Source organism: Caloenas nicobarica, chromosome 1 (genome assembly GCF_036013445.1).
Source record: "Caloenas nicobarica isolate bCalNic1 chromosome 1, bCalNic1.hap1, whole genome shotgun sequence".
Classification (NCBI taxonomy): Eukaryota; Metazoa; Chordata; class Aves; order Columbiformes; family Columbidae; genus Caloenas; species Caloenas nicobarica.
The window spans coordinates 63,696,120-63,708,549 of NC_088245.1; the positions used below are offsets into that span (position 1 = coordinate 63,696,120).

Below are 12,430 nucleotides of genomic sequence, written 5' to 3' on the forward strand. Positions count from 1 at the left end.
ATGCAGGCTATAAGGTGAAACATAGTAACCACCTGGAGTCCTCCATGCAACTTGCTCATGACTCCTCTGATTTTATAAGCGCATTACTGATTCTCCTTAACAAAGCCTGTGATGTCAGCCACTCCTGTGGACAAGCTACAGGCTTTTCCCCTCTGCTGAGACAGTAAGGCACATCAAGAGACAGTTTTTTCCAACAGGAGAGGTTTTTTTTTTAATGAACTATACTCCAACAAGTGGAGGTGCCTTCTTTCACAGCAGGGAGGAAAAGGGTTACGCTTGTCACATCTTGAAGTGCTGCCCCTCTTCCTCATACCACCAGAGGTACAAAATACAGCAGCTTTGGGTAGCCAGAAATGTAACTGTTCCTTTCACAGCGGTATTTAAGGAGAATGGACATGGCACAATTTATTTGCTGGAACACTCAGAACTATAATATATTGCAGGGTGTTCTTATTTTACACAATTTTATCCTAAAATATATATAATATTTGAGATACTTTCTTTTAAGCAATACCTAGATATGAAACTTAAATGTTGCCTGACATTCTCTATACACTTAGAAACATGTTACACATTTTCTGGCACACCACTGACCAAAAAGCAGAAGTAGTATAAAAATTCACCCCTTTTACAGGAACACAGCACCAGTGATAACAGCATTTTTTAAAAAAATAAAATAAACTTCTTAAAGGGAGAGCCTTTGAAATTCTGCTAAATCTTTTGAGTGGCCAGCAGTTTCTTAGCATTAAATCTCAGACTGTGTTCCTCCAGAGAGAACTGAGGGGCTATGTCTTCAGCTTTCCTCAAAAAGACAGTTAAGTCTCTCATCCAGATATTTACAAACTGTTTGCCTTGATAGCTAAAAGGGGTATTTTTAACTTTAGGATCCATAATATGCATGAGCCATTCTGAGACTTTTTTTTTTAAAAAAAAAAAAAAAGCAGAAAAGGAAAGAAAGATGAACCTATATATAAGGTGAAGGCTTTGACATTTTGGGTTTTTTGTTTAAATTAAGGTCTGAAAAAGTATAACGCTGCATATATGGAAACTACACATGAAGCACAATTTCGCATTTTAGACACGGAATTCTATCATTTGTTTTGAGCTCTGTTTAGCCTCTGGAAAAGTTGGCTGAAATTTGCACAGGAAGAACACAGGTGGCTGCGCCCAAGACCTGCGTAACTGATGGCCTGGGCCCAGGCTCTACACGCTGCAGGGGGCTGTGCCAGGGCTGTCTACCCCCCCAGCTGGGTGGAAATGGGAGGGGGCACACACGCTACTGAGGGAAAGTGGGTGCTGGCAGCACATGGAGATTTTCTTCAATGTAAACTTTAGGGGTTGCTTGCTTTTCTTCTTCTTTGAGTTCTCTTTTACACAAAATCACATGCTAGTTAGGACAACAGTATACCTAGTTATGAGTTTAAAGTCAGCTTACAGAAACAAGCCTAAGCTTAAAAGATATGAAACTCTATTACTGCTTTTATCCTTAAGCATTTGGAAATGGAATATGTGATGATTAAAGGAAAGTACATGAAATATATTCAGCGGAATCTAAACTTAGTTTTCAGACTTCATTTATATGTCATTAATCATTACTTTATAATCACTATAAAAGAGCAGATTGTCTGCTTATATACTTTCTCATCATTGCTTAATCGTCTGAAAACAGACCACTGCAGACACCCTGTGCTGCTGCAATTTCACATGCAGCGGATCTGGGAATGTATTTAGTATTACAGTATTTCAAATCATTCATATTCATTAGAATACAACCATAAAGTAATTTTAATACTGCTATTAAAATAATTGACTGTAAAAGCCATGTATGATCTAGCTTTTTTGCAGGCTTTGTTTAATTTTTAAACATTCTCAATGTGTTTTCCACCCTTTAGGAAAATACTTGGACTCCTTGTTTTGCAAACTACTGGAAACAAACCCCAAGCATTTGCATATTAGTTCAGGTTTTGAGTTGACTAGGGGAGCAGGGGGGAGGGTAGTATGAAGGAAGCACATGGAGGAAAAACAAAACAAAACTTTTTTTTAAGCTTCAGGAAAACAAACAAACAAAATGTAAGACCAGTACAAATATTCCCAAAAGTTGTTTTTTATTATGGAATTTGATTTTCTGCATAGGCAAGTATTTTCTTTTGCTGTTTATAATCCAAATTCCTATAGTATTGTGCTAGAGTACAGTAGTTTGGAAAAAAAAAAAACTGACTAGTCTGTTTTTATCATCCAAAATGACTAACAACAGACAACTCCATGCAGGATCTCAGGACGCTTCTACAATAAAAGTAGAAGTTAAAAGTACAAAAGACAAAAAGGTTTATTGGCTTTTTTCAGTCAGAATTAGTTGCTTAGGTGGTGTTAGAACATCATTTCTCATATCACAGTGGCAGATAAATCAGTAAATTAACTTTAAATATTTAACCTGATATATTTCAAAACAGACTTGATCAATGAACATCTTTTTAAAGACTTTTAGACAAGCAAGTCTGCTTTTCTCATCAGGCTGCAGTGATCTTGTACACCTGAACTACATGATATGTTTCTTTAAAAACTACCAGAGCACATTAGCCCTCAGAACTGTGCAATGAGTCAGAACTCTTCAATTGCGCAAAGCCTTCCTGGTTTCTGGAATAGTCCTTCTAATCATCCCACGCCTCATGCTTGGCCGAAACAACTAAAGGCAACATTAATGGAGAGTGACCACTGCATGGCATGTCCCCAAGACACATGTGAGTTCTCACCTTCAGCTTCTTTCTCTTGTCAGCTCACAGACTGCATGGGTAACCCTGCATGGTGAGAGCGCAGCAGCCACAGGAGTCTATTTGAGGACAGAAGCTGCAGTTTTGATGAGCAGTGGTTTAGCTGCCTCTAGGATGTCCAGTTCAGGGTCCAGTGAACGACCAAGGCCTTCCAGAACCATGATGGCAAAGATGATGGAAGCAAAATTGCTCTCAAGCTTCACCTAGAACCACAAGAGACTAAATGGACCTGATTTTTCTCTGAGCCCATTCTACAGAGGTACCAGCATTGGCTAAGCTGAGAGGGAAGGGAAAAAGCAGAAGAAAGCATACACACACCTGAAACTATACTGCAACTTGGAGTTTCAGAACTCACTGAAATGCAGCTGCAGGCCCAACAAGGCAGCAACAGTTTCAGGGTAAATGCCCTAAGGGAACCCATGAGCTTGTTTTTCAGTTCCAAGAAGGGAAATGGGATTTTTTTCCTTCCATACTGGAACAGCAAGAGCTTAGGAGAGCTCATCATTGACATGTTGTTGTAAGCTGCAGTAGTATCCAATATACTTGAGCACGTACACTTGTGTAAGGGGGAGCTCACCTTCTGAATAGCCACAAAAGACTCCCACAGAGGAAACAATCCTCTGCTCTGCATGTGAACAAACTATTGCCCACTTTCCAGCCAGGTACCAGGATTGTTTCAAGGCACACCAGGGCAGTAAGAATTCATGGAATTGGGATGACTTGCTTTTTAAGGGCCTAAATTACATTTCATGTTATGAGAAACCAGCTTAATGAGGCTTAATGACAAAAACCTCTAAGGAATGTTTGAAGGGACCCTTCCTTTGCAGGCTGGGCAGCCCTGTAGCTGACAACCTTTTCATCTCCTCTAGTTCAAGCTACCATAGCTCCATCGATTTTCAAAGTTGTTTGCAACCATGGAAACTTGTTCCCCAAATACAATCAGTTATAAGAAGGAATCTGTTCTGTGAATAACTCTTCACTTTTGAGCACGCTAACTAACCAGTAAAATGGAGCAGTGCTGTTACGTAACCCCATACCAAGAAAGAGGTCCAGGGAAGAAAGCACATAATGATGTACAAGAGGAACATATATTAGACTTCAATTTTTGCTTCTAAGGAACTATTCAAAAGGATAGGAAAAAACTATGCATTACAGAATTATTCCTTTTAGTAAATAATACCAACTATTAAATGCAATATTACAACAAACCCCAACAAAACAGAAATTGATCTCAGTAGGGTGTGTGTTAAGACCCAAGAAACAGCAACCCCGCCACACCTGGATGCATTTCTACACTCCCCCTCCTAGCTGTTTGTTTCAGAAGTCAGTCCTCCTCCTTGTCAGCCCTTCACATTCCCAGTAGTTCTCCCTCCCCAGGTGAACTTCCTACTATTGAGGGCAGACAGTGACAGGACCTCACCTTATGGGTCATCAATAGTTTAAAGACATTGGAGAGGAGATTTGCCACCTGAAGCTGGAATACAAAAGGAGAAGTTAACAACTGATCAAAAAAACCATTTGTCAAGAAGAATGAGCCGTGTGAGTGTCAGGCAGGATTCTTCTAAGTGTTTGTTAGCATTTGGCTCTGGTGATAGAACAAGATTACTGGGCTGACAACAGCCAACATCAAGGTATGATGCCCCTCACCCTGTCCTGGATGAAGAGTTCAGCTGTGACCCATGGTTCTGCTTACCTGCCAGCCCAGAAAGGCTGAGAATGTCTGGCCTCATAGCAATACACAACATGCATTAATTTGCTCAATACCGCCACACTACATTCTCTGAAGTGCCCAGGCTGGCCTTAGCTAACAGGATGCAAGCCGTAACATCAGGCTTAGCAGCTCCTTACAGGGAGTACTGGTTGGTGATGCTGATGAGATCAAAGCAGCCTTTCCACATGGATCATTCTGAAAGCCAAGTTGCACTGAATTACAGGTAAGTGAGAGTGGGACAGTGTGCACTTGCCTTTCCTAGGGCAATTGTGTTCCCCCGGACCTTGGTCACTAGTTCCGCCATCTCAGCTTTGAATCGCTCGATATCCTGGCACTGGTTCGTGCGGGCGTGATGAAGGATCAGTTCTGCCACTCTCTCCCCCTGTGAAACGAGTTGAAAAACACAGTCAAAACTTGATCACTGATACCATCAGGCCTACAAGGAGCTGCACATCATTGTCCCTAGAAGGTCTCTGCTGCAAAGGTCCCTGGAGGAGACACACTGCAGGGAGAACTCCCAGGGCCATGCTTTCCCATTCCAGCAATAGAGACCCAACCTGCACGCATTTTGCTTCCTCTTCTCTACAGATGCTGACACAACAGCAAAATGGAGGATGGTGTATGAGCTTTCCAGCAGCAAGGCTGCAGAAGGGAACGTGTGTGGAAGACCAAGATGTTAATGTCTTCTCTAGCAAAATCTGGCAGATTCTGCAACAGGCTCTGAAATGTAAGCAGCTCCCGAGCAGTCCTAACTTGCATCAGAAGCACTCCTAGCCAGGGACTGGCAGCCTATGCTTCCCATTTAACAGCTTCCACTTCCTGGGCCACGGAAATCTCTCCACGCTGGCAGCCTCCTTGCTTTAGCTGAACATCTTATCTCTGTGTCTGGTATAGCTTCCACGCTAGCAAGTCTCCTCTCCCCTCTTAGGGAGAATTGTAAGGGGAAGTAGAGACCAAACCATCAGTTTGGCCATCAGACTCTTCAGCTGTCCACAGCCTCAGCTCCACAGCCCCACGGCAGAGGCCTCACCTGGCCCTGGACCACAGCTGTGAAAACCGCCCGGAAGTTCTGCAGGTCAGCGCTCTGCAGCTCCGCCACGATCCCTGCGTCCAGCAGCACCAGGCAGAGCCGCCTGAGGGGTGGCTGCACTTCCACCACGAGTGTGTCACATAGGTCCACGATGGCTGTCTGCTCCTTGCAGCTGGTGCCGACATGGGCCGTGCCTTGAACCAGGATGTTCCCAGGGTGCAGGTCAGCATGGACAAAGTTGTCAACAAAGACCTAGAGGATGGAAAAGTCTTAGAGCAGCTTGTTCCAACCAAATGTGCCCACACCAAAACTCCCAGGTAAATAGGGCCACCAAGGTGATGAGAGGGCTGGAACACCTCTCCTGTGAGGACAGGCTGAGAGAGCTGGGGTTGTTCAGCCTGGAGAAGGCTCCAGGGAGACCTTATTGCAGCCTTTCAGAGCTTAAAAGTAGCCTGAAAGAAAGATGGGGACAGACTCTTTAGCAGGGCCTGTTGTGGTAGGACAAGGGGTAATGGTTTTAAACTAAAGGAGGGGAGATTCAAGCTAGACATGAGGAAGACATTTTTTACAATGAGGGTAGTGAAACACTGGCCCCGGTTGCCCAGAGAGGTGGTAGATGCGCCATCCCTGGCGACATTCAAGGCTGGGCTGGACGGGGCTTTGAGCAACCTGATCTAGTTGAAGATGTCCCTGCAGGGGACATGCAGGAAAAATAATGGCAGGGGGTTGGACTAGATGAGCTTTGAAGGTCCCCTCCGGCCCAAGCTGTTCTATGATTCTATGATATAGCAGAGGTTCATTTCTGATCTGTTTCCTGTCATTACCAATGTGCATCACACTGGCAGCAGCAGCACAGCAAATGGCTTCTGCTGGAGACCAGCTGTCCTGAAATGGTACGGGTGCTGCTCACTCTGGGGGTGTCATCAGAGCTGCGTGAAGCAATCCTCTGTGTTTCCTAGACATCAGGTCGGGCAGCCAGGAGTCCCAGCAGGGACCAGTAGTACTCTTTGGCAATTAACTCTAAACTGGGGGCATGCTGGTGGGTCTTGGCAAAGTAATGCAGTAATAGGCCATTTGCAATTCAGTGGCCTGGGTTTTAAGTGAATGGTTAAGTTTGCCCAGTCCGGGACATCAACCCACATTACAACTGTATTGAAAATGGAAAAAAGAGGAAACAAATGTATGTAGCACTTCTCTGCCCCTGCTAGCAGTTAGTAGCAGAAAGGACAAGCAAGATGGCAAGCACAAGGTAGTACTTCCTCATTAATCCTCCTAATCATGTGGGGCTGCAGGACTTCCTGCCCCAAGGAGATTTTCTTTGCATTTCATGGATTTATCCTACAAATTTGTCCAATTGTCACGTAAATAATTAGAGCTGTGTGAAAAAAAATTTTTTTTTTAGGTGTTGCCTGAAAAAATGACCTCTGATAATCCTTGTTGTTCTGAGAAACCATATACAATAGGTCCATACTCACTCTCATGCACTCATGACTCCATATCTCTCTGTCATAAGCTACTAAGTTCTCTGCTTTCCAGAATTGCGTCCAAATTATTTCACCATTTCAGTAAGGAAGCAACTCCACACCAGTAATCATTCCATCTGCCTTCCTCTGCACCTCTTCTAGCTCTATTACAGCCCTTGGAGGGCTCTGGACAGTGAGGGACTAGAACTGCACAGAGTATTAAGAAACAGGTATTTGTTTTACTTACAGCCATAATGTTGTTTCTCTGCTCTTTATTTTCTACTCTTAAAACTTCAGAGTTTTGCTTTGCTCCTAACTATTGAATCCAGTGTTAGCGTAAACCTATTAATAGTTCTACCATTGCTTTTCTGAGTTTTAAAAGCTATTTCAGAGGCTGTCATATTGCAGAGTCAGAACTGCAGGACTTGCCATTGCCCTCGCATGATGTTGCAGTTATCAACTGAATTTCATCTCACACTTACTGCCCATGCATTCAGTACCGTGAGGTACTTTTGCAACTCTTTGCTGCTAGTTCTCATGGCTCCTCACAAACCAATTGTGTCACCTTTCAACTTCCCTTTCCAGATCATCTCTGACTATCGCGATCACAAAAGACCTACACAGTCAGAAGCTGAAGCTGGCCAGGTTTGGTTTTTTTACTCCATATTTAGTTCTTCCTTAAAAAAGGCAGTTTTGTAGGAGTGGTCAATAAATGAAGAAACTAGCTAGCTGTTTTCCCCATGAGTTGCATCCATAGTTTCTGCAGAGACCATGATATTTTCTAATTACTTTGCACTTCACAGCATTTGGGCAATATGTGAATATTCATTACATGGATTAGTGGGTTTCGTAAGCAATGCACTGATCAAGTTGCATAGGAAGACCCTACTGTGTGCAAGGAGACCGCCCTTCTGCAGCGGAAGAAGCTCCACGTCGAAGTCTACAGCAATGGTTTATCTAGCCCAGGCTTTACTCAAGACTTTGTGTTGCATTGCACGCAAAGTATAGACCCTCACTCTGCCAGTTCGGGAGCTGCACGGTGCCCTGGCAGCCCAAGTCCTGCGTTACTGCAAGATACCTGGCACCCAGATGCTGGCTCCAAAAGGCCCAACTTAATGTTTGAGTCCATGGGGAGAAGGGTAGGAGACGTGGGAAGCAAAAAGGTTCTCTCTTTAGCCGGATTATTACCCCAGCTGAATAGCTTCTGCAGGAAAACAAGCTTCACTTCCAGCCTCAGCCAAGTGCCTACCATCTTTAGCAGCATGTCCATGCCCATCTTTGCAAGTCTCTGCCTCAGCTCGGTGGCAATCTCGGCGTGCAGGTAGCGCGAAATAGGCTCACTCTCCTGAAATGAAGACAGAGCTGGAGTCAAGCACACCCTGTGTCCCACCTTCAACTGCACCATTACTTAAGTGCCCAGAGTTGAGGGAAGGCAATAAGAACACCCTAGAAGGGACCTGCTCAGTAGAGGCTGTACCTACTGCGATGGAGAACATGAGAGAAGCAAGGGTTTGTTCTCTGGCAAGAGGGTGTGATATAGGCTGGGGCAGAAATACTCTTGCCAGCATCACACGCATGAAAACTAAGGCTGAGAGAAGCTCTGGCCTGTGACTCAAACATCCACAAGGGAAGTGAGGCAAGCATCAGAAAGTGTCAGATTGCTGAGCTCCTTGCTCTGACCCACCACAGAGGAGAGTTGGAGGGTGGTGTTGGTTTGCAAAGTACAGGCAAGCACATGGTGTCTGGACACACTGCTGGTCTGCTTGGTGTCAGGCCAAGTGTTCACTTCTATATGGAGCTGTCTGCCACCTGTCTTCTGGGATGCACTGTTTACAAACAAAGAGAGTGGAAGAGACACTGAGGAAGGACACCAATTTCTTTAAGCAAGTAAGAGAAAAGCATCCTTCTGTCTCTGATTGCTCCTCAGAAAACTCCTCCTTGGCATGTTCTCCTAAGGGCCTTCTCACTGTTACCACCACTCCCAGACCCTGCAATTCTTACCTCAAATGTTTCCACTAGAACATCCGTCGTTACCAAAGGCCAAAGAGGAGTTGGGAACTTCACAAAATCGACATCTAGGAAATTTTGTCGGAAGCGCTCCAGATTTCTAGCTTCGTAGCGTAAGTCAATCTCAAGGGAGAGAAACAAAAAGGAGTTTGGGAATTAGATGCAATTAGAATCAGACCTTCAGGATCCTGTATGAGGATGTGACTGTGCAGAGCAATACTCAATACCAACAAAACTGGTCAGAAAACCAGAATGAAAACAAAATAGAGAGTGGTGCTTCTTACATGCTTATAGCTTTCTTGATGGAAGAGCAGAGCAACAGACTGGGTAGCAAGTGGCCCACAACCCAGCACCTTTGAAATACAGGTTACTCTTACTGTGGGCATGATGCCTCAAAAAAGACCAGGACTGCATTATTTTCAAAGGTAAGACAGATCCTGAACCAAAGTTTACTGTCCAAATAGCAGGGTGGGCAGGCAGACAGAGTAGAAGAACTGTAGCCCTAGCCTCACTTGACAGATAAACAGCCATAGCAGGAAGAAATTTAGCATAACACATACAAAATAATCCACTCTGCAAAGCCCTGGCCCAAGCTCTTCAGTGATGCAGGGCCTTGACACAAGGGCATCTCTCCTGCCCATTCTTTTACCTTCTTCTGTCCACTGCTGCTGCTCAAGGAGGCAGGAGGGAGGATAACCTTGCCTCACCTCCTTTATCTGGCAATGGCATATATCCCAGGAATATTTCTTGTTCTTTCAAAGAGAAACAAAATGATGACAGGCCTATCAGATGCTTTCCTAATCCTCAGTCTTCAGAGTATACACCAAAAAGCTCTGCAGAACTAAACTGGTACCAATGACCTCAAGTCACACTTGAATACAGTCAACAGTTTACAACATGGATTTACTGTGTAGATTTTTGGCAATAGTGGAAAAGAATTACAGCTTTCAAAAGCTTATAACAAACTTCAGACTTCTACAACCTAGACAGAAAAATGCATTTAGCAGATAAGTTTGGAAGTAAGGACATTTCAGGACTATGTTTTTAGAAGGCATTAGTGAATCAGGACACGTTTTCTGATCTATTAGTAAAGCTTAACTTTACCAATACCATCTGTCTAATGACAGTACAATTTAGAATGTATTATTAATTTATGTAAAAATATATTAGTTATGCCAAGATATATACTTCAGTGCTAACAAACATGACCAGTGAGTACAGATTACAAACATATGTGTAGGATTAAAGAGAAAACACACATCTGAGAACTTGTTTGGAGAGATTCTTTTCCTAAGGAGAGGTCTCTCATCAGTGTTCATCCTTCACAATGCTGCACAAAGGACTGTTGACTATGACTAGCTAGCCGTTCATGCTGTTCACTAGAAAACATAATCAAAGTCTAAAAAATATTTTCAAACCTAATAAAAAGTGTTAATTTTTTTCATTGCTTTGCTTTTTACTGTCAGAATATAAGCTTTTCTGCAGTAACATTGCGTGACTGATTAGAATAAAGACTAATAGCTCAAGGACAAGCAAGCCTTCGTCTAACCTTTTAAAATGTAGCAGTATGAACAGGGCTAGAGCCAGCCGCTAGCAAGACAAAGGGCAGTTTTGTTCCAGTACACATGGACCATGGCATGGCACACACCTGCTGAATCATAAGCTTTTCAAACTCCTCCACAATCTCTGTCAAACTGAGCCACTTGAATCCAGGGAGAAGTCCAATGATGTGGCTACCCATCTTCATGAGAAACAGATCCATCTGGACTTGGTGGACCAGCCCGGGGTGCAGAACCTGCACAAGAACAAATGGTGGCAAGATCAGCACCCTAAACAGTGTGAAAAGGACAGTCCCATTTCAATCAGCTCAAGTGACACATTCCAAATAGACAGAACCCAGCCTACTAGACTGGGAGCTAACAAAGCTTCCCCAGCTAGTCCTCAGAAGAATTCACATTTTGCCATGAATTAAGTTGTAAAGAAACATTTTATAATTGTCAAATGGAATATATCTGTGCTGGAGACTAATCTCATCCAATGCCATTGTCCAACGCTTTCACACTCCCATCCTCTCCCCGCCATGTAGTACTGACTAGTACCTGGAGCAGCTCGAATAGAAGATTTCTTTAAATAAGCTTTCCTGGAAAGAACTTATATGTTCCAGATTTCTTCATGTGAGCAAAGAAGGGGTTTCATTTTCTGGAAGGTGAAACCAAGCTTAATGTTCATTCTTTTAATGAAAACTGAGCCCTCACAGGCATTTCTAGTATCCACATGCCAGATCAAATGGTGCCACAGGCAGTATGCGTACTCTAGCTCCCTGGGCTGGGAAGAGCTGGGGCCACAGCAAGTCTGGATTGCAGCTGGCTGGAACCAAAGCATTGAGAAAAGACACCAAGGGTGACAAGCATCCCTTCTCCCACTCTGCCTGGACCTCGCCAGCTACTCTTCTCCATGGGAATTAAACTCTGATCCACCTCATCCAACACGCTCCATTTTCACACATCTACCAGTCAGATGTACAACTTACTTTAATGGCTACAGGCGTGAGATGTCTGGCTGACAAAGGATTTGCTTTCAGGAGTGGTTTGGCCATCTGCTCCATAGGGGGTGTCCCATTCACAGGACTTTTCCATGAGCAGTCTGCTGGGCTCAGCTCCTCACTGCTCCTCTCAACCCGTATCTCCTCGCTCTTCCACCTCCTCAGCCACCTAAGGAGGCCTCTAAAGCTTGACACTTCCCACGCTTCGAAAGCAGACCTTAACTTTGAGCGTCGTGCTAGCTCCTTGGCTTGGGAGCCGGTGATAGCCGTGAGGTCAGCATAGGCTTTATACACCTGGGCAACGCAGCCCGAGCCAACCGGCTCCTGGCTTTGGAACTTGAGGATGCCCGTCCAGTCCTCACCAAAGGCTTTCCTGAGGAGCTCATCTGTGTGGCCCCACGGGTGTGGGCTCACCTCAACGTGCAACTTGGAAAACTCATCACAGAAGGCCTCGGAGAAGAGGTCCCTCCGGGTGCTGGCCCACTGGCCCAGCTTGACACAGGTGGGGCCGGCGGCCTCGGCCGCCCTCCGCAGCAGCCGCAGCCACACAGCACCCAGGCCGGGCCACAGGCGGCTCAGCGGGTAGAGCAACAGCAGGGGGCCAAAGCGCAGCAGCAACCCGCAAGCCCGCAGACCAAGCCGGAGCGCCAGACCCAAGCGCCACAGCAACCTCCGGGGCGGCCGCTCCGGGCCGCGCTCCCCCACCCACACCGGTCCCCGCTGTCTCGGTCTCTCCTTCCAGCCGGTCCCAGCGGGCACCGCCAAGGCCACCGCGACCCAGCGCCCGGCACGCAGCCCGCCGCGCCCCGCCGTCGCCCAACCAGACAGCGCCCCCCTCGCCCCGGCGGCCCGCCCGAGGAGGGGGCGCGGGAGCGGCAGCAGCCGCACAGCGCCGCCCGCCACCATCAC

At 45.4% G+C, this 12,430-nt stretch overlaps 1 protein-coding gene across 1 annotated transcript; it reads right to left on the minus strand.

Moving 5' to 3' along the window:
* Window positions 1-2,136: 2,136 nt before the first annotated feature.
* Window positions 2,137-12,427, minus strand: ADCK2 (aarF domain containing kinase 2). Its single transcript, XM_065648828.1, has 8 exons — window positions 11,510-12,427; window positions 10,628-10,774; window positions 8,974-9,102; window positions 8,222-8,317; window positions 5,510-5,761; window positions 4,733-4,861; window positions 4,189-4,242; window positions 2,137-2,971 (listed from the first exon to the last, which is right to left on the minus strand). Exons 1-8 carry the CDS (start codon window positions 12,425-12,427, stop codon window positions 2,828-2,830), a joined length of 1,869 nt encoding a protein of 622 aa, XP_065504900.1. The 3' UTR covers window positions 2,137-2,827.
* Between the last annotated feature and the right edge of the window lie 3 nt (window positions 12,428-12,430).